General features: G+C 38.5%; 2 protein-coding genes across 2 annotated transcripts; one reads left to right on the top strand and one right to left on the bottom strand.

The window, feature by feature from the left end:
* Positions 1-624: 624 nt before the first annotated feature.
* LOC6042255 (cysteine sulfinic acid decarboxylase) lies at positions 625-17,110 on the top strand. The gene is made up of 4 exons (XM_001851341.2): positions 625-1,671; positions 11,231-11,387; positions 11,455-11,665; positions 16,158-17,110. The coding sequence occupies exons 1-4, from the start codon at positions 949-951 to the stop codon at positions 16,756-16,758; spliced, it is 1,692 nt and encodes a 563-aa protein (XP_001851393.2). The 5' UTR covers positions 625-948; the 3' UTR covers positions 16,759-17,110.
* A 4,400-nt stretch (positions 17,111-21,510) lies between these two features.
* LOC6042256 (brain protein I3) lies at positions 21,511-22,614 on the bottom strand. Its single transcript, XM_001851342.2, has 2 exons — positions 22,424-22,614; positions 21,511-22,328 (listed from the first exon to the last, which is right to left on the bottom strand). Exons 1-2 carry the CDS (start codon positions 22,491-22,493, stop codon positions 21,934-21,936), a joined length of 465 nt encoding a protein of 154 aa, XP_001851394.2. The 5' UTR covers positions 22,494-22,614; the 3' UTR covers positions 21,511-21,933.
* Positions 22,615-22,729: the final 115 nt, after the last annotated feature.

The raw sequence follows: 22,729 nt of genomic DNA, 5'->3' as shown, positions 1-22,729 counted from the left end.
GCGAAAAGGAACCCCCGGGACAATCATGCGTAGAACCACAGAAATCGGTCGAAAAATTTCAATCGCATTTTTCTCAGTCGCACTTTTTCGAACATGGGACAATTATGCGTAGAACGACAGTATAAAAGCAAAGCAATCCACTTTAATGACCCCCGGGTTTTTTGTGGTCTCTGTTAAAAGTTTCTGCTCATTTCTAGGCGTCCGAAGGTTATGTGTGGTGAGTCACCCAAAACCTCTTTTACGCCGCGCCCCATATCAACTTAGGGATCGGAAGCCGAAGCCGCTACCACCACGCCACGAGGCCCTCACAGAACGGCAGTATGTGCTTTAAAAAAAAGAGATCATATAACAATAATAATGATGGTGATCAAATCATCAATAAATCCGTTTTCAATAATAATTTTTATTCGGCGAGAGCTAAAATTCGGCGATCACTCTCGATCGCTCAAATTCCTCTCTCGCTCACCCTCTCCCGTGCAGCTCTCGCACTCTCACAAATCGCGCGCGCGCGAAAAATGGTTGCATTGCACTGCGGCGGCGATGATCGAGCGCGCGCGTCTACAAGTCTGGCCGGGCATTCTCGATCTGATCGTTGATCGTCGGCATATAGAGCGGTAGAATAAAACCGACAACGAGTGTGCTGCTGCATCGTCGGCATCGCGATAGAACGTCGTCGGGTTCCCGTGCCAGTTGATATATAAGAGCAGACCCAATGCAGTCGGCAGTTTAGTTTGAAAGGTGATTACTTCAAACAAGACCAACAGGCCGTCCTGGCTCTCATTCTCTCAGGTGCTTCCTGTTACTGATTGAAGTGCTCGCTACAGCAGCAGTAAAGGAGGCTCTCTCAAAATTTGAAATCTCAAGTCCTAGTTTGGTCAGTTGTGTTGTGTCCTGGAAGAAAGTTTAAGAAAGTGCAAAAGAAGCTGACAGTGTAACGAGTGTGTCAAGATGCCTACCAACGGAATGTTTGACGTCGCTCTGCAGGTCATCGAGGATGCGAACCTGTCCAGTGGATCGGACAGCGCTGGGGTGTCCGAGGACGAGGATATGCAGCTGTTTTGCACCACCGGAAACGTGGTGTCCTCGAAACCGTTGAAGAAACCCTCGCTGAAACCGGTCACCACTGTCAAGGACGAAGATCAGAACAAGATGAAAACCAACGCCAAGCGGTACGCCAGTTTGCCAAACCGCGAGCAACACCAGCGATTCTTGACGGACTTCCTGTCCGAAGTGCTCAACAATGCCATTTTCAATGCGACCGATCGCAGCAACAAAGTGCTCAACTGGGTTGATCCCGAGGAACTGAAGCGTTCAATCGATCTCTCCCTGAAGGCTGAACCAGATTCGCACGAGAAGCTGCTCGAGCTGGCCCGGGCCACCATTGACCACTCGGTCAAAACTGGACATCCATACTTCATGAACCAGCTCTTTTCCTCCGTGGACGTATACGGGTTCGCGGGACAATGCCTTACCGATGCCCTCAACCCAAGCGTGTATACCTTTGAAGTGTCCCCGGTGTTTGTGCTGATGGAGGAGGTGGTCCTGAAGGAGATGCGAACCATCGTTGGCTTCCCCGGCGGCAGCGGCGATGGCATTTTCTGTCCCGGCGGTTCGATGGCCAACGGGTACGCCATCAGTTGCGCACGCTTCAAGCACATGCCCGATGTCAAGGTGAGTCACACCAGTGAAAGTTTAGAATGGATTGTGCAATTACGATTAGGACACACAAGTTCTAAGTTCTAGAAGCAAGTAATTGTCGGTGAAAGGTTCGGCGCAACAAATATGCCATCTGTGAAATACAGCGGCCAGCATGTGGTTAAGAGCAAGAGCGCCACGCTTGAAAGTGAAATTGTTTTGAAACGTCTCGTCGGGACGAGACCTGACGAGACTATACAGTGTTGACGTCGAAAGTTTTGGCGGGTGCCATCTGATCTCAGTTCTCGTCTGCTTAAATTAGCAGTGGCACACGAAAGGGAATCGCGTCTATTTTAAACCGAAAGAGGAGCTATTTAAGGGTTGCATCCCTTTTGAGGGGGAAGATATTTTTGAGCGACCTTGGTGAACAGATGTTGATTAGGCTGGTACAAATATTTTTTAAAGTTTTTGTCACCCCCCCCTTCAAAATTGGCCCGAAAAATCAGGGGGCAAAAAAAAAATTTTTGCAATAAACTTCAAAATTTCAATGAAAATTCAAGTGCAACCAGCTGAAATCAAATTAAAATACATTCTCCTGCGTTTAAAATCATTTTTAACATGTTTGGGTTTATTAAAAAATCTTAAGGTTTTTTGAAAATTTTCGATGCAAAATCTTTTTTTTCGATACAATTTTTATTTTTGTCAGATCTTAGATTTTTTGAAAACTAATTATTGCAAAACAACTGAACTAGTGTAAAATGCATTTTAAAACGCTTTTTTCATTTAAATGTGAAGACTATGGCTTGTCATTTAAATTTTCATATTTTTTTATTTTTTTGCCCCCCCCTTGACCTCGGCCAGGGCCGAGGGACAAAAACTTTTTTAAATATTTGCATCGGCCTTATTGCGTTGGTAATGTTGATTAACAATACAATTTAAGCCAAATTAGCAACTTTGTGTAGTGTGTTGCACTTTCTATTTGTAATCTTTTATTTAATTTGAAAGTTTCTGACTTGCTTTATTTATTTAATTTTGAAATTAAATTTATAGATCTAGGGGTTTTTCTCAAAATTTATTTTCCCTAAAAGAGCACGCAGCTAGCAACATCTAAACTTAGAAACATGTACCCTCCCTGTAAAGGCTTATGAATTGATCTCAGTTGAAAGGTTCTCCAAATCTCTGAATTGCAAATGTAACATCCTGGAGCAGAACTGTTAAATTCTAATAAAAACACAATTGAATTGAAAAAAAAAATTGAAATTAAATTTATTCAAAAGTTTTCTTTAACATGGATTTTAATTGCTTTAATTTATTATTTGTTGACTTGTAAAATTTCCTAAAACCTAACTTGATTCATGATCAAGTTTCGTTCGTCTGCTTTAAAATCTCATAGAAACATGGAAAAACTACTTATTTAAAGCATTGAGAAACCTGTATTTTTTTTATTACTATCTTAGTACACTCAAACCCCGGTGGTTTGACAACAACTGTTGTCAAAAGAACGGGGTCACTTTTTAGTTTGACACCCCTTTTACACGGAGTTCACACACACTACCAAACGTTTGTTTTGATAGTGGTAGCGCCTCATTTTTTGATTTGTTAGCATTTAGTTGTTCATACAATTTAATAACCAAAACTACAAACTCAAGATACTTTGATGGTTTGAGTATGAAAGTCCGATGGAAATATTTTTCATAGAAATGTTTGAATAATGTTTTTTTTTTTAGAAACATTGAATTCATTAGGGGTAAAAATATTCAGGATACATTTTAGTTTAGTTTTAGTTTTGGTTAAAAAAAAACGTTACTCAGTCCACCTTCAGATGATTGGTGCCTTCTTCAAATTCATTCTTCAATCTTTTAGACACGTTGAAAAGTCTTTTGATTACCAATCCAACGATGGGTCGCACGGACAACATTCTCATCAACATATCTGAGATCCGGCCTCTGATAAGTGTTAAATTACCACTTAGCCGCTCCAATCTAGTCCGTCTCATATTAAAAGTGAGTGCTAAGATATCGCCTTGAGAAGCCCAGAAAATGTTTCACCTATTTTTACATTTCTTATCACCATTTTTTACCTACTTTTTTCAACGATTATTTCAACATTGGTTCAAAAAGTACCCCTATCCTAAAATTCCTAAAAAAGTTAAAAATTATAGGTTAATTTGATAAATTCTCATGCTGGGACTGACCTGACTTTATTTATCCATCAAAAGGCAGGTCTGTCAGGATATCAAGGTAGGCTTGAACATTTAAAACATAAATTTGCCTGTCATTTGTTGGTTTGTTTTAGTGGTTTCCAAGTTATTTTCATCAAAGATCAAAACGTTTGTTTGTTTCAGGTTTGTTTAATTTGGAGGTTGATTCTAGAAAATTTTTCAGCAACGAAATTTTAACCAGCAACGTTGTATTATTTCTATTTCTTCTGCTGCAATATCTGGGCCCTCAAATTGAGTAATCCAGAATCGTTTAACGGAAGGGAAACCTAATCCAGAACCAGACCATGGCTATTCATTCAAGAAGGAAAAGTACTGATTGTATTGAATATTAGTTCAATGGTATGTAGTTTATTTTATTACCGTGGTTATCCCATGCATGAGAAAAAAAAAGGCAGAATAGGTTTTCGACTATTACCTACGCTTCAAAATTCAAAATATACCGTTAACATGAAAAACTTTGTGTTTTTAAGTTCTGGGAGTCTGAGTAAATATAACAATTACACATTTTTTTTTTTCTGTTGATTTGTAAGACATTTTTATACAAGGAACTGACTTGCCTTTATTTTGCATATGGGACAGCACCAAAGTGATTTTTATTTTGGAATTTTTAGAACAAATATAACTTTTTTATTAAATAGGCTTAAAGTAGAAGTTCATACAAGAACATTTTTATGTTTTTCTCATAATCGACAAAAATACATATGGGACGGACTTGCTTCGAGCGGCAGTTAAGTGCACATAATTTTTGATAGGGTTGTCAGATCTTCAATCCTCTAGACGCATTGGAAAGGTCTTTCAATTATCCATCCAAGAATGGGTCGCATTGATCCGGACAACGTTTTCATCAAAATATCTGAGTTCCACCCTCTAAAAAGCGTATAACTAGCGCTTAAGTGCTTATAACTTTTGATAGGATTGTCAGATCTTTTATGTTTTGGATTCGTTAGAAAGGTCTTTTAAATACTTTTCTAAAAATGTATAACATGACGGTTTTCTTATAAAACCACATTTTTTACTTTCTTCCGGACTTTTGTAAAAATATTTTTTTAGCATAACTTTTGAAGTACTTTACAAAACTTCGTAATATTAATTACGGTCTTGTGGGACCCCAAGACGGATCGAATGAGACCAGTACGATCCAAATTGGTTCAGCCAGTCCGGAGATACACACGCACAGACATTTGATTAGAATTTGATTCTGAGTCGATATGTGGTGGTTCTAGGATGTCAAATTAAGAAGTTCTTTTTTCGAGTACCTAATTTATAACCTTTCTTCAGTAAGGCGGGGAAGGCAAAACAATTGTGTTTATAGCGTTTATAGTTCTCGAATTCGCTCGAAATACCTTGTGTGTCATAAGCCCTAAACTCAAATGTAATGGAGACGCATGGTAGTTGAGTTTTTTTTCTCAGATCAAGCAACGCGGAGACACTCAGCTTATTAGCTACTTCCCATTTCAAGTGAGAAGCATTGAGGGCCTTGAACGAAGTGAAAGTCTGACTATAATTGGGATCGGGCAATGAACTACAGGGTGAACTCCTCTAGAGAGAACAATTAGTAAATCTTTATTAATTCAAGGTCTTATTTCCGGTGAAGTCAACTATTACTGATTCATCGTCCTAAAAAAACGACAGATTCTATAATAACTTCCCGACTACGATGAACTGAAAGTTGAAGTCGGCACGCGTCAATTTTAGTATTGATAGTGCAAAAAAAAAGGCAGAAGTAAGATACAAATCTTACCCGTTGATCTTGTGTCGAACGGAATAAAAAGTTCAACCAGTTGCGGGCACGAGCCTGTCAATCGACAAGTTGCTGCTACTATAGTTCAAACATGATTCGCGGAACACCTGTAGCCTGTAGTAGTAAGAGGGGCGCGCGCGCGTTTGATTAGACGAGACACGCGAGTTTTCAGCGCGCTACCGGCTTAATTATGTCATTAATGGGCATTGATGGATTGATCGATTTGTTAGCATGTCCGAGAGCTTCGAGCCTTCAATGAGTTGTGGAGGTACCTGCCTCGTGAGGCACAGACATTGTTGTAGAACAAAAAAGTTGATTGATTCATTATCGCGCGCGCGCCCCCTGGCCTGAGGAGGGGCGTAACACCTTAGCTGGAAGTACTGCTTAGAATGTCGAACTAGCCGTGCGATTAGCAACACCCTTTAACTCGATGTGCTTTGTTGTAGAACAGTCTCGGTTGATCGCCGCCGCCCGATGGCCATCGCCACCTTCCTCATCATCCGGATAAGACACACTCAACTCAACCTTTTTTAGAACCGTTAGACATGGTCCCCGCCAAAATTAGCAAGTCAAACGCCAAATCGCTCGTGCCACGTGCCCACTTCCTTGTTTTTGGACGACGACGAAGACGCCGGTGCAGTTTTCGCCAACGGACAGACGGCGTCATTGATCGCGACCGGTCTGATGTTTTCGATTTATACCGTTGATCGGTGGATTCGGCAATTCTCAATGTCAAGCTCATCATTGAATAACACTTGAGAGCCGCATGAGTTTGCAGTTTTTTTGTGCCGTTTCACAGATATGATATCGAACTAGTTCAGTAAAAAAAAACCGGCTCGTTTTTTGGCTTCCTATCCGGTTAAAAATAACCTACTCATCCGTGTAGCGTTTGGTAAAGGAAGTACAAAGTCCGAATGGAAATCAGATCTTCCGGTATAACGGTTGCATTGCTGGGGGTGTGATCTTGAATTTTAATTTTCATTGACATTTTTGGCAAAATAGATTGTTTTGATTTAATGAGATCAGATCATTTTACGAATTATTGCAGTTTTAGTGACACAAAAAACATCAATTTTAAATATCTATTGTTTCTTAGTACAGTCATCTTACATATTCGGACCGTTTTACAGAATCGGTCTGTTCGAATAATCATAGAAAATCGATTATTGAACCTTTATACGAAAGCTTTTCTTGTGATCTTTCAATCTATCGACTGTAAATGTTTAGGTGTTGTATCAAGTTTTTTACCCTCTACAGCCTAAATTTTTTTCTCGATTTTTTTTAGCATTGTAGTATTTTAATTTACATTTATTTTGTTTAGTTTATGTTTGTTTTTGGTAGTATTTGATCTATTCTACAACCTCCTATCATTATATTTTGCCTGTCTAATTTTTTTCATGTTTTTACAGTCACTTTTGCAATCTGTTGCTTGTTTATGCACCATTATAATTTAAATTGTAAAAAAATGCATAGAGGCATAGTCTGGGACACTAGAAAAAATACTGCATACTTCATTTTACTTAAAATTTAGGAAATGTTAGTAAAAAACGCAGCCAAAATACATTTAAAAAAAACATTGGCAAAGTCACATAAAACAAGTAAACAACATCCGAACCGGTCCACAATTCACAAGTTAACCTATGTGGCATCGGAAAGGGCATAAAATTTCCGATCTTTTGATACCCATACATCTAGGTTTTCTATAAAACCCACGTTTTTAAATACCTGGGCAAAAAGTAAGTTTGATCCACGAGAACAAAAATTACGAAATTCCATACATTTTTGGCAGATTGCTCAAACGAAACCATAACAACGTTTTTGCCTAGGTATTTAAAAACGTGGGTTTTATAGAAAACCTAGATGTCTGGGTATCAAAAGATCGGAAATTTTATGCCCTTTCCGATGCCACATAGGGTGAGTTGTTAATTGTGGACCGGTTCGAATGCCGGTGGATTTTCCGACGACGTAATTCCGGGTTGGTACGAAATTCCAACGAAAAATCTATTCTAGCGATACAAAGACCCCCAAAACGGTGTTATACCCACTCCAGAATGTTTATTTAGCAATTCTATGGTAATATATTGACATTTAGTTAAATTGAAAGTTTGCAAAATTAAGTTTAGATAAGTTTTATATAGAATTTCCAGAGTTATATAAACTTTTATACTAAGTAATTAGTAAACTTTATATTCAATCCAAATTATTTTTTTAATCAGTCAAGGATGCCTATTTGGAGTTGGGAGACTGGATTTATGGTGATCTGTCAACAAATAACTTTATTTATGTTAATTTTTCGGAAGGTGTACAAACTTTTTTTGCATCTTTTTTATTTTTGTAATAGTATTTGTTATATAACTTTTTATAGAAAACATCTTTTCATGAGCTTTTTGCATCAAAATGTTCGGCATGAGTTTCTGAACAAAACGTAGTACTAGGTTTATGTCAACATTAAATTGTTTACATGTTTCATCACAAAATGTGCATAGTGCCCAAGGGGTGTAAATACTTTTTTTACATACTGTACTTTCATGCCACCATGCATCAAAATCATGCGACCGCCGTTTGGGTGTAGGATAAAATTCTCTTCAAAACTTCTTCAGGAGTTTGGAAGAGTACTTGAAGAGAGTTTTATCCTACCGCGGTCCAAACTGCTATGCTGTAGCTATCTTAAAGAGCTCTTGTAGAACTCCTGGAAAAAAGTTACTTGGGTTTAAATCGAAATGTTGTGTTTATGATTGTAATTTTGATTTTCATTCAGAAATGATCTGAACAAGTTTTTTTTTTTGCATAACATATTATTTTCTAGGCTGCATCATTTTTGCCGTACTGTTTCCTGGCTTAAGAAATGCCTTGATCTATTAGAACACATATCTAAAAATTTGGATAAGTATGGATTATTTAAAAAATTGATAAATAAAATGTATTTATATGCTTTATATACAGCAATTCCCCACGAAAAAAGCATGATTCGAAAAAAAAGTTCTCCGATCGGGCTCAAAATTTTTCTGGGGGTTCCTTGGCCGAAATAATTAGACCCGCATTTTTTCGTTTGGCCGTTAGGGTGACCTACGCCGTGTTAGGGTGGTCCGAAAAATGGCAATTTTCGTCGATTTTCGCAAAAACCACTTTTTAAACAAAAATTATATCTCCGCGCCATATCATCCGATTTTAGCTCTCTTAGATGCAAAAGAAAGGTGATTAGCTTGATTATTTAGGAAAAATAGTTAGAAGTTTCAAAAATCTAGCTTAACATTTGAAAAAGTCGTATGAAAACTTAATATGCTGTTTTGAAGGTCTCGGGAACAAAGAGCCTATGTCTGAAAATATTTCTATCGGATTCCTCGGAAAATTTCACATAACATATCAAAAAGTGGTAAAGTTATGTTTTCGATACTCTGAGATACGATTTTTTGAAGATAAAAACAGTTTTTTCGACGCGCCACGCGCAAAAATGGGAAAATGGCTAAAACGGGAAAAAATCGACTTTTTTCACTAAAACGGCGATAACTTAAAAATTTCAGGGATGACCTATACATATTAGGGTACCAAAATTTTCGTAATTGAAATACGCTAGATTTTTGAAACTTCTTACTATTTTTCTTAAATAGTCAAACTAATCACCTTTCATTTGCGTCTAAGACAACTAAAATCGGATGGAATGGCGCGGAGATATGATTTTTTGAAAAAAGTGGTTTTTGAGAAAATCGACGAAAATTGCCATTTTTAGGACCACCCTAACACGGCGTAGGTCACCCTAATGGCCAAACGAAAAAAATACAGGTCTAATTAATTCGGCCAAGGAACCCCCAGAAAAATTTTAAGCCCGATCGGAGAACTTTTTTCGAACCATGCTGTTTTCGTGGGGAATTGCTGTATATATATATATTTTTAATGAAACTATTTTTCAGAGTACTCAAATAGCAAACTTGTTGGACAACAGTTCCAGTTCTAAAAACTGTCGTTTTAGCATTTTTAGTCAAATATTCAGTTGTTTGAACTGCTGTGCAACTTGTTTGCTACTAAGGTGGACCTACCTTCAACTTTGCCGAAGACACGAAATTGATCAGAAAATTCCTTCATATGTTTTAATCAAATTTAAAAAAAAAATGAATCATTTTTCTAGTTAGTCCGGGCACCCTGAGGGCCAAACAAAGAAAATACTCTAAATTTATTGTTTTAGGCCCGGGAAGCAACATTCTAATTTTGGGATCGTTCAAAGCAGTTGTGAGTTATTTTTATAAAACTTTTACTAAAAAAAGACAATTACTGAAAGGCTTTCCGCATACAAAATCGCATATATATTTGGCTTGCGCTGCTCGCGGTTTAGTCCAATCCAACACCTATTTGGGGATTTGGGCTAACCACAATTCAGCCGTACAATGTTCAATTTATAGCGTATGAAAAATAAATAAACAGAAAATGTGAGTAAATTTCGAATTTCTACAAAATGACTTCGCACTTAATTATTGCTATCGATCGCACTATTGCGACTTGTCAAACTGGCTTGGAAAATTTAAATTTTCTCAAAAAATGATCATAGCGAGTCGATGTTGCTCAGATGAGCAATCGAAATTTTAAACTGCGAATGTCCAGTTTGGTGGAAACTGCGACTGGAAATGTAAACAACTGCTGGTTGCCAAGTTTTTGGAAATTTTGTTGTCAAAAGTGCGAGAGAAAAGTGCGGGTCAAATCCAAAATACAGTGCAAGGATCAATAGTAAGATTTTATTTATTTTTTTTAGTGAAAAAAATCCCAGTCAGGAAGTTGATGTCTACTAGATGTCGCTGTGACAAATTTAAAGTAGTAGCGAGTTGTTTTGTTTGTTTGTCATAGTCTAATGCCTCCTTCATTGGATTTTGAGTATGCATTTTTTTAACTTCATGTTTTCCGTGCAACTTAAAATAGGTAAACCTCAAATACCATTTGGGGTTGAATAAGAAAGACTGCTCACCGGCAACCTTTATCGAATTAAAAATAACATAAAAAATAGAGGAAAGCCCCTTTCATCTATTGATGAATTTTTAGAGAGTGGATTTCAACTGGACATTTAAAGCCTCAAATAACAAGCTTCCACATATCTTTAACAAAAATGTAGCATTTCTGGACAGCACATAAGAACCAAATAAAAATAAATGACATAACTGTTTTGACTGTAAAAGTTCACAATAATAACGTAAGCCGTTATCTTAGTTTAATGAAGTGACCCGCAAGTCAGACGTTGTTGTAGTAATCAGCTTATGAATGAATGCTCATCTTTCGTGTCACATTTAAACCGAAACAATCGAACTTGAAAAATCCAGTTTCACTTGTTCTCAGCGGTTGGTTACGAGCAACGAGATTAAGATCTACCGACACAACAATCACGCTTGACGAGCTCAATCATGCAACATCACTGCAATTACAGCGGTATAGCTGTAAACCAGTATTGATTGAAATCGAATGTGCGAATTCCGTTTTTTTCTCTCTCTCCGCTCATTCATTGACTTTTTTGTGCCATTTTCCACCCAACAATTATTTTCATTCAACAAATCAAATACCCATTAGGTACTACTAATTGTGCCCTCTTTGTTCTCACAGTTGGAAGATTTTTTTCTCTAACGTGCTCTTTCCTTTGTTTTACACGTTTCCAATAGACAAAAGGATTACATTCCCTTCCGCGCCTGGTAATTTTCACATCGGAGGATGCCCACTACTCGATCAAGAAGCTGGCCTCATTCATGGGAATCGGCTCGGACAACGTCTACCCGATCCGGACCGATGCCGTCGGCAAGATCCAACCGGATCACCTAGGTAACAATGCAATACGAAGCTGAAGCTGAAGCTTTTTCTAACACTGAACTTGCTCTTGTTTGAACAGAGGCTGAAATTTTGCGCGCCAAATCCGAGGGCGCTCTGCCATTCATGGTATCCGCAACGGCAGGAACCACGGTGATCGGAGCGTTCGACCCGTTGGAGCAGATTGCCGACCTGTGCCAGAAGTACGACCTTTGGATGCACGTGGACGCGGCCTGGGGAGGCGGTGCCCTGATGTCCAAAAAATACCGCACGCTGCTGAAGGGTGTCGAGCGGTAAGTTGTGATTAATTAAAAGATTTGCCATTTCCTGGATAATAACTCACGAGAAAAGCCAATCCCCTATTTTTTGCGAGCCCTCACGTGAATGAACTGATAAGAGTTCAACAGACTGTTGTTTCTGGTGAACGAATCGTGTGAACCAGTTTTTGAGCACCCTATCCCAGACAAAATGCAAAACAGGTTTTTAGATCCAGGAAACAAAAAACATACATCAGTGTGAGCGCTTCCGAGTGAGCCATAAACAACAGCGAAAATTAAGACATGCCAACATATCAACTGTAGAACAACGCAAGCCAATCTCCGCACATAAAAATGCAACAACAGTTCCCTTCACCGGGTGGTTGGCGCCGCTGGTTCAAGTTACGTACAATTATTATAAATGGCATAGACCTGTGATGTTTGCCGAGATAAACGCGACCAGCAGCAAGGATGCAATGGCAACTGATATGCGCAAAAAAACGTCACAATTTTAACGATCACCGCGAAACTGCACTTCCTAGAACGTTTACGACGGTTTTCGATTAACTAGAACTGATCTTAAGTTGATGCAGGAATGACGATTCAATCAAGATTCGTAAGATCAACGACTTCAAACATAATCAAAAGATGCCCCGCCCCTTTTTTCAAATGAAAATTCAAAATAACATGTGATATAAGAATGAGGTTTCAGCAAAATTGGCATGAGTTGGGACAGTTCGTCACTTGTGCAATCATCCAAATCATTGCCTGCATATGAGGAATTCTCTACCCAAACCGGAAATGGATTTTATTTGTATTTTTTTTAATTTGACTTAAACTTTGTGGGGCCTTCCCTATGACCAAAGAAGCCATTTTGTGTCATTGGTTCACCTATACAAGTCTTCATACAATTTGGCAATACAGTCCAGACTCGATTATCCGAAGGTTTGTATGGGACTTCGGATAATCGAATCACGAAATTTTTCCTAGGGCTTCAGATAATCGAGTCTGAACTATATTCGAAAATCTGTAACTTTTGAAGGAATGTTCTGATCAATTTGGTGTGATAAGTGCAGTGCTTCTGGGGACGCGCAATCCTGTTTTTTTTTCGCGATAATTTTCGTCTCTTTTGTGTGAATTATGTTCCGTCAGTGCAAGCGGATGGTTGGGTTTGTGTGCAAAGTGAAAAAAAAAAACAATTCAGGATTGTGAGATGGATTTTTGTGGTGTTCTTTTTGTGCTGTATTCGCAATCGTGAAAATCAGGAGTGAGTTGCGCTGTTGCTATAGAACAAGATCGATCTTGAAAATTATTCATATTAATCGGTGAGTTATTGTTTGCTTAAAGCCCTTTCTTCATCATCGCTGGTTGGAAGACAGTTTGACGGTTGAGTTCGTTAGGTTTATCGCGTAAAAAAATATTTTGATTCATCAAGAACGTTGAGTGGTGCGCGAGTCTTTTTTTTGTGTTGAAAAGACCTTCCCATAGCTCCGTAGCTCGGAGGGCTCGACGTCGGTTGTTTGTGTGTTAAGCCCTCTCCATAGCATCGTAGCTCGAGAGGCAACGAAAATCAATACCTCATCTAGCTAACAGAAAGAAGATCGGAAGGCATTCGATGGTTGAGTTTGTAGCGTCTATTCCTTAACAAATTTATGAATTAAATGGTTATATAATTAAAATCAGAATACGCTATCATTGCAGCATTGCATTTAACACCTCATTCTATAAATAAACGTTATTTGGCTTTATCTTTCCACAGCCGGCTGTCTAAGACTAAACCATTTCATTTAAAATTTAACAACAGTTAAACGAGATATGTCTCATCCGCAGCATCCGATTGTTTGCCTTGAGAATAAAATATAATACCTTTCAACAAACACTATGATTTTGGGTCGCATCATCATCTTCTATGTTGAATCCTGACCAAGCACCCTATCCTACTAACCAATTTTCAGGTTCCTGGCGCTTGTGGGGTGTAAGCACAGAGTAAATCAGCTGTCCTAGTAGCAACCTGCGCTAACTAACATTCCCGTCCCTTAAAATCGAGATCTACAAACTGACATGGCGGGCACCGTTGGTGGCCAATGACTGTTACCTATTCGCAACTGATCTAGTTTTAGCAATCATGGTGTTTTATCTTTTCGGAGCATTCATACATGCTGTTGATAAGGGAAACACCACTAGATCGTCGAAGACTATGATCAGTAGTGCTGAAAGGATATTACGGTTCTGTTCAGCAACGGAGGGGCAACCATGGGTGGTCTCTCATGCTCATGCTCATGCTCAATGTTCTGATCAATTTGGTGTCTTCGGCAAAGTTTTAGGTATTCATACAGACTGTTGATTTGTGGTATTTTTTTGATTTTCGATTTTTTTTTAAATATTTTAGGGGACAAAAGCCCGCAATTTTTAAGCCATAGAGAAGTATGGTCAAACATGAGCAGTTCTCTCAGATTTCGGTCACTCGATTTTTTTTTTGTGTTTTTAAATCCGGCTGAAACTTTTTTGGTGCCTTCGGTATGCCCAAAAAAGCCATTTTGCATCATTGGTTTGTCAATATAATTTTCCATACAAATTTGGCAGCTGTCCATACAAAAATTATGTATGAAAATTCAAAAATCTGTATCTTTTGAAGGAATTTTTTGATCGATTTGGTGTCTTCGGCAATGTTGTAGGTATGGATATGGACTACACTGGAAACAAATGATACACGGTAAAAAATTTTTGGTGATTTTTTATTTAACTTTTAGTCACTAAAACTTGATTTGCAAAAACACTATTTTTTTTCATTTTTTGATATGTTTTAGAGGACATCAAATGCCAACTTTTCAGAAATTTCCAGGTTGTGCAAAAAATCTTTGACCGAGTTATGAATTTTTGAATCAATAACATTTTTTTCAAAAAATCGAAATATTGGTCGCAAAAATTTTTCAACTTCATTTTTCGATGTAAAAAAAAATTGGAATCAAAAAGTACTTTAGTGAAATTTTGATGAAGTGCATCGTTTTCAAGTTAAATCCATTTTTAGGCGACTTTTTTGAAAATAGTCGCAGTTTTTCATTTTTTTAAATTAGTGCACATGTTTGCCCACTTTTGAAAAAAAATATTTTTGAAAAGCTGAGAAAATTCTCTATATTTTGCATTTTTGATTTTTGTTGATACGACTCTTAGTTGCTGAGATATTGCCATGCAAAGGTTTAAAAACATGAAAATTGATGTTTTCCAAGTCTCACCCAAACAGCCCACCATTTTCTAACGTCGATATCTCAGCAACTAATGGTTCGATTTACAATGTTAAAATATGAAACATTCGTGAAATTTTCCGATCTTTTCGAAAACAATATTTTCATTTTTTTTCAAATCAAGACTAACATTTCAAAAGGGCCAAACATTCAATATTACGCAATCGGTACGTACATACATCTCGTACATCATCTGAGATGACATCTCCCTGCCCTGCCCAGCTCATCATTTTTAGTGCTCATAACTTTAGCAGATCTTTAATGTTTTGGGCTCAATCCAAAACGGTCTAAATCGGTTCTGCCAGTCCGGAGATTATCAGACATTTGCTCAGAATGTGATTCCGATTGATTTCTAGAGTTTTATTTGAATAGTCCCATAAATATAACAAATCCCATAGCTCGTCTAGAGTTATTATTTTTTTTTATCTTAACATTCTCGAGCGCATCGATCGAATCGTCATTTTCCTTGATAGAATGCATTTTTTGTTTGTTTTGCTTTTCGATATCGAAAGATGCTTTTTTTTAAATATTAAAACAAATAGTATTTAAAACTTTATAGTTCTGCATGTGCAAGGATCAAGTTGCACATGGGTGTGCGCTCTCATTACTAATTTTGCATTTAACCCTTCCGTTTATCTTATCCTGAAACACGTGCCATATCTAATTAATATATACTTTAGAATGTTCTTTCTTGCACTACTTTGCTCCCCCTCGATGCATGATTCGTCATCCCGCATACCATTACCACGCTGAGCCCCCGCCATTTATTACCTCCAACCATTAAATCAAACCAACCGAACCGCGGCACCGTTTTGCCCGGCTTTGGCCCCGACATTGGCACAGACACAGAGTCTCGCGATTGCGGCGGCTAACCACGGCTAATGTGGCACATTTCACGCTATACCCGCGCGCACTGGTGGTGGTCTTGGTCAATGTCAACGGCGTCGTCGGGTTGCAATTATCACGCGCGAAGATCAAGATCAAGAACGCTACCGGGTTTGGTTGGCTTGGGTCGGGTAATTAAAAGTACCCACAGTGAGGAATTGTTGGGAATCACTTGGAAAAACACAAGTCAACCTTTTTAGTGTGATTTCCAACGTGAAAGTTTGAGCAAGACCTTAAGGAGAAGTCATTATTCACGCGTAATTACAAGGTGTACAATTAGAGTCAGGGCAATACCTGTCTGTTACGGCCAAGGTTGTCAACTATAGGTGGGGGAGTTTCCCGAACGTTCAGAAGTAGAATTCCACTCTTTAATTTGCGTCTCTCTCTCCCCCTCGTTCTAGGGCGGATTCCGTCACCTGGAATCCCCACAAGCTGTTGGCCGCACCCCAGCAGTGTTCGACCTTCCTGACCCGCCACGAGGGCATCCTGTCCGGGTGTCACTCGACCAACGCGACCTACCTGTTCCAGAAGGACAAGTTCTACGACACCCAGTACGACACCGGCGACAAGCACATCCAGTGTGGCCGCCGCGCCGACGTCCTCAAGTTCTGGTTCATGTGGCGCGCCAAGGGCACTTCCGGTTTCGAGCAGCACATCGACAAAGTGTTTGAGAATGCGGAATATTTCACCAACAATATTAAGGCGCGGCCCGGCTTCGAGATGGTCATCGAGAATCCCGAGTGCACCAACGTGTGCTTCTGGTACGTTCCGCCCGGTCTGCGGCAGGTTCCCCGGGACAGTGCCGAGTTTGGCGAACGACTCCACAAGGTCGCCCCCAAGGTCAAGGAGCGGATGATGCGCGAGGGATCGATGATGATCACCTACCAGCCCATCCACGACAAGCCCAACTTCTTCCGGCTGGTGCTGCAAAACTCGGGCCTGGACAAATCCGACATGAACTACATCATCGACGAAATCGAACGGCTGGCTAGCGATTTGTAGAAACCAACCAACCACCCAACGCGAAACACTTTGTTGAGTTACGAATAATTTATATATTTTTTAAAAACTTTATAACTATATAAATGAAACCATTGATACGAGAAGAAGGTGTATTTATCGAATGCATTGTCGCGCGTGATGCGGAAAGCTGCGGGCAACTTTTGGGTGCCTGGCAAATATGGAAAGACTATTTCCCCCTTATAATTACGCATAACTAACTACTTGTAAGCTCTAAGTTATACTGGATAGAGTGCACTGAAGCAATGATGCGTGGATGGCGTATCATAGGATGGTCACTTGTAAGCATGTACAAAGAAGGATAAATAAAATCGAGTTTTGAAACTTTTCAAAAGGTTTGAATTTAATTTGATATCATTGCTCCCTGTGTTAAAAGTTGTCTAACCATCATCGGGATCTATTTTTAGGTCGACACCTTCATTAAACAGAGCTCGAAAACACTAGCAAAGTTTTATTTTGATCAACTTGACCAATAAGGACGTGGCGTTACATCGTGCTGCCATCTGGTTTTTTTTAAAGTGCAAAAGTGGAAAGTGCTGAGTCATCGTCTAAAAGTAGACGGCGTCCCATCTCGCCCAGCAAAATTAAGTCGATAAACTAGTCTGTTTCGTTTGACGAAAATTGAAAAAAGCGTGGTTTATAAATGACAACGGCAGATGTCCATATTAAAATGGTATGTGAAGATTCAAAAATCTGTATCTTCTGAAAAAAAATGATCGTTTTGGTTTTTACGGCCAAATTTTAGATATTGACGAGGACTATTCAGAAAAAATAGGGACACATAAATTGTTTTTGTCGGTTATTTTTTCACAGAAATCAAATTTCCAAAATCCGAATTACAAAAAAATGCGGCCAAGTTACGTTACTGCAAATTTTATTTCAGTTTTTGAGACTGTGTCACAAACCTTATGATTAACAAAATGTTTTATGGAAAAATAAAAATTACACAAAAACGTAACTTAATCCACCTTAAGGTGCCTCCCTCTATTTCATACTGTATACAGTCCATACTCGATTATCCGAAGGCCTCGGAAAAATTTCACTTCGGATAATCGAATCTAGACAAAAAATCCGTTGTCTAATTTTTGATTGTTAAGCTTAAGTGTGACCTCTAAACTACGCTAAAAGGATTTAGAAATTTTAGATCCAAGATGACGGCCAAAAATGCATTGTATTATTTAATAGGCTATCAATCAGCGATGGAATAATCATCATCAAAAGAAAATCTCTGGACGTTCACTGCCGTTCTACGCATAATTGTCCCATGTCATTTTTTGACGATTTTGACTTTTTAACATTTTTATGTTTAGTTTGTCGTGTACTTTTAGAAAAAAACATAAAATCTGGTACTTTGTTCGGAAACTCATTGAAAACAACATCAAGTCTGTTTGTCCCATCGTTGTACTTCTACGCATAATTGTCCCACCAAGTATTTTCTTACACGGAATCATTAGTTTTAGGAAGCATTATGCCATGTTTACCTGTTGTTTAGCAAGAGGATCACAAAAAGGAGTGATACACTGCTAACTGGGGCGATTAGGGACACATAGGGCGAATAGGAACCCACGGGACAATTATGCGTAGAAACACAGAAATCGATCGAAAAATTTCTATCGCGTTTTTCTCAGTTGCACTTTTTCGAACATGGGACAATTATGCGTAGAACGGCAGTTCATCAAGCGAAAAAATCCGAAAGGAGCATGGCTCTCCTCTCTCGCGCACGAAAGATCGGTAAAAAGAATCTAAAAAAATCATCATCTTGATTATTCGGTGGAATATCCTTTTCACTACTACACTTGCAAGTGTACCGTCACACGTTGAAAAATGACCTGTCACATTTTGTAGATGGGCAATGTGTGTAAACAAAGTGAAATAAATATTATAAAGTGGTGCTGACAAGGAAATTCACAAAAAATCATCAGCAGATTGATTTTCTTGGAGATTTTCGGGAGCAATTTTATTTTGCGTGATTTGCCTCCTCTCTCTTTCGCGGGTGAAGAAAGTTCGCAAGCGAAATTGATTTTTTTTTGCGATTTTTCCATCCCTGCTATCAACTGTTTAAATTTGACTTAAATGGGGTCGCAAAACTCAAATTTGATATTTAAAACAAGAAAAAAAAAAAAAACGAAAAAAAAATTGCTCGTGATTCGATTATCCGAAGTCTCATACAAACCTTCGGATAATCGAGTCTGGACTGTATAAGGAATTTACAAAATTGTCTTTTCACTTTACACCCTTTAATAAAAGATCTTTTAACGATGGGCCCACTGCTAGATCTGGAAAACGTTTTCATCGAAATTTCTTAGATACGGAATCTGAAAAGTACTAAAATATCACTTAACTGCCCATGTTCGCATAAATGTCCCATATGCAAAAACAGCAAGCTGAGAAAAACGCATTTGAAGTTTGTCCCATACAAAAGGTTACGTGTTAAGTTTTCGCGAAAAAACTGGATTTCCTCCTGATTTCTAGAACAAAGTACTGGATGTTATAGGCTCTTTCGAAAGAGCACACAATTTTGAACCAAACTGCATCATTAACTCGAAATCGATGAAAATGCATATGGGACATTTATGCGATCAGGGGCAGTTAAGTGCTCATAACTTTTGATGGGATTATCAAATCTTCAATCTTTCGGGCTCGTTGGAAAGGTCTTTCAAAAAAATAAATAATATATAACAAGAAGGTTTTCTTCCAAAAAACGTCCTTTTTACAATCTTCCGGACTTTAGTCTAAATCGTTTTTTAGCATAACTTTTGAAGTACTTAACTAGACATCATGATTTATATATAGATTAGGGTGGGTACGTTTTTCAAAATGTTCTCGGATCAAGTTTTAGTATGGTTCCCCTTGTAGGGCATGCGAGGGACTCTCATGCCAAATATCAGCTCATTTGGTTGTAAACTGGCTGCGCGCATCAGGGTTAAAGTTTACATGGGAATTACTATGGGAAATTGGAACTTTTTGTTCAAACGCTCCTACACTGCCGTTCTACGCATAATTGTCCCATGTTCAAAAAAAGGCAACTGAGAAAATCGCGATTGAAATTTTTCGATCGATTTCTGTGTTTCTACGCATAATTGTCCCGTGGGTCCCTCTTCGCCCTATATGTCCCTAATCACCCCGGTTAACTTTTTCACCCTTATTTTGTAATCCTCTTGCAGGTAAACAGGTAAACAAGATGAAATACTTCGTAAAACTCATGATTTCGTGATAGAAAATACTTGGTGGGACAATTATGCGTAGAAATTCAACGATGGGACAAACAGACCTGATGTTGTTTTCAATGATTTTCTGAACAATGTACTAGATTTTATGTGTTTTTCTTAAAGTATACGTAAAACTAAGCTCAAAAATGATAAAAAGTCAGAATCGTCCAAAAATGACATGGGACAATTATGCGTAGAACGGCAGTACAGGTCTCGGAAAATCACGCGCCAACTTCTGGTATGGTCAGGCCTATGGGGAATGGTCTGGAGAACACTTTTCCCGAAGAGAGCATATGGATTCGTTGTCCCTAGACCTGGCGCATCGGCAAACAATCCGATGTCTCCGGAATCAACGGTTTTCCCTCAAAAAGCATCAAATTTTTCTTAGCATGCTATGAAAGCTTGATGAACACCGCGACGCCATACATCAGGCAGCTACCACGTGGGTGAGAAACGGCTGGAATATTTAATTGCAAACCTTCTATTAACTAAAAAATGATCATTTCGAGTAATCCAGATATTATTTAGTCGAATTCAGAATCTTTGCATAGCAAATTTGTATTTTTTTGCAAATATTTCAACCACGTGGTAGCTGCCTGACGTATGGCGTCGCAGTGTTCATCAAGCTTTCATTGTTTGTTTGCGAGTTTGTTTGTTTTTTTTTTTGTCGTAGTCTAATACTTCCTTGAGTCGATTCTGAGACGTCAAATTAAGAAGATCATTTTTTGAGTTATTTTATAGCTTTTCCTCAGTAAGATGATTTTTCTCGGCTCCCGTTCGAGATTTCTCGATAGGAAAATATCTTAAATTTATAAACTCGAAAAATGTAGTTCAAAAATCAAACAATTATGACTTTGTTAAAAATTTAGTTTCTTTTACATTTTAATTATTTTAATTTAATATTTTTCCAAACCTTTAAAATAAAAAAATATAAACTCAAAAAAATAAATATTTAATAATTGCTTTCAAAAATTTTTTTATTTATTTTGAAATTTAAAAGATTAAACTTTTTGAGATTTTTCAAAAAATTGATTTAAAATAAACCAACTAGAAGTCGCATGATAAATAACTATTGCGAGAAAGAGAAAGCGGATTTCTGAAGCAAACAAACCAACTTCTGTTGCACCTAGTGGTTTGAATGTGTTGGTAAATTTGGAGGAGCTGTTTATACTTTCAAAACATGCAAGAAACCCAAATTTCAGTGAAATTTATCCATCCGTTCTTTTTTGGCACCGCCAAAACTTTGCAATTATTATTATTATTATTTTTTTCTTCAAAAATACCTCTGTTTTAAAATGACCATATCTTTGAAACAAACAAATGATAGAACAAAACTTGTCCACTATTTTTGAAAAAAATTAACCTTTTCATTGGAATCAAATTTGGGTGCATTTTGACAACTTCAGGTGTTCAGGAGTTTCGGAAAATAAAAGTTTAAAACATAGAGCAATATTTCAAGATCAGAGCATAGTTTGTCTGATTACTATATTTTGTATTATGCTGAAAAATTGCTCTTTCCTATGGATTATTTGGTGCTTATTTATAATAAAACATTTTGATAGCCGTTTTAACACCACATAATGCACCTTCCTAGTATACACAGGTGCTCGTTTTATCCCAATTTAACAATATAATGCAATTTTTACACGGAATCCGACCCATTCCTCGATCATAAAAAACTGAATAATTTGTTTTTTTACATACACTAGTAAAGGTAAATTAATCCGTAGAAATTTTGAGGCAGACTTTTTAAATTTCTGCGAGGAACATTTTCCAATTATCGTCGAGTTGTGGGTACTTAACCGTATGCCTATTTTTATGGAAAATAAATCATTTCCGGTAAATAAATTCCCCCTCTTACCCTGCAACCTCTCTCCAATGATTGTAGCTCATCATTTGCGTCAGATCTAGCAGCGATTCGATGGAAATCATGGATTGCGTCCTACCTTTAAAACTGTGCCCCACAGTTTGAACACCGGCGGTTCTTCATCGCCAGACAGCACAGGATGCCCACGGGGAAGAAAAAGATCGCACAGAAGATTCCACAGCAGGTGAAATCGTCCTCCAGCATCCCAATTCGGCAAACCGGACATCCACCGACGACGATAATTTCCTGCGGAATGACCACCGTGGTCGCCGTCGTGCTGGGACCACCTCCGGCACCTGTTGCTTGACCCAGTGGCACAACAACACCCGGCTGGAGCGGAACCTTCACTCCGCTGCTCTGTATGGAACCGTAATTTGGCAACGGTTGCATCGCCGGCGCGGGAGCACTCGGATATGGGTAATACTGCTGCTGAGGGTACGGCGCGGACGGAGCGACGGTCACGACCGCTGGAGTGTCTATAGGAAAAGGGGGAGGGGGAATCACACACAACAAAGCAGCGATTAGTCATCATCCGGACGTGGTGAAATTTCATTAGGTCGGGAAAAAATACCTTGGCGTATTGGTTGGCGGTTCTCGGACATGACTTCGTCGTACGACGGAGGGTTACGAGGGTCTGCCATCTCGATTGGGAGCCTTTACCGGGTGGACAACGGGCAAACTAGAACCGTCCCTTTTGTGGAAAAATTAAAACACTTTTTACGCGACGATTCTCCGCAGCAACTGGGCAACAACAATAAAAACAAAAAATGAAAGCGACAGCACAGGGTGGTACTTATTTAAATTCAGGCGCTAACAACACAAAAGAGTAATTTCTCGAGTACTCAAATTAAAGTTAAACTTGGGTTAGCGTTTTGAA

Source organism: Culex quinquefasciatus, chromosome 2 (genome assembly GCF_015732765.1).
Source record: "Culex quinquefasciatus strain JHB chromosome 2, VPISU_Cqui_1.0_pri_paternal, whole genome shotgun sequence".
NCBI classification, from domain to species: Eukaryota; Metazoa; Arthropoda; class Insecta; order Diptera; family Culicidae; genus Culex; species Culex quinquefasciatus.
Note: the sequence above shows the minus strand (reverse complement) of the source record. Positions and strands in the feature narration are given on the sequence as shown.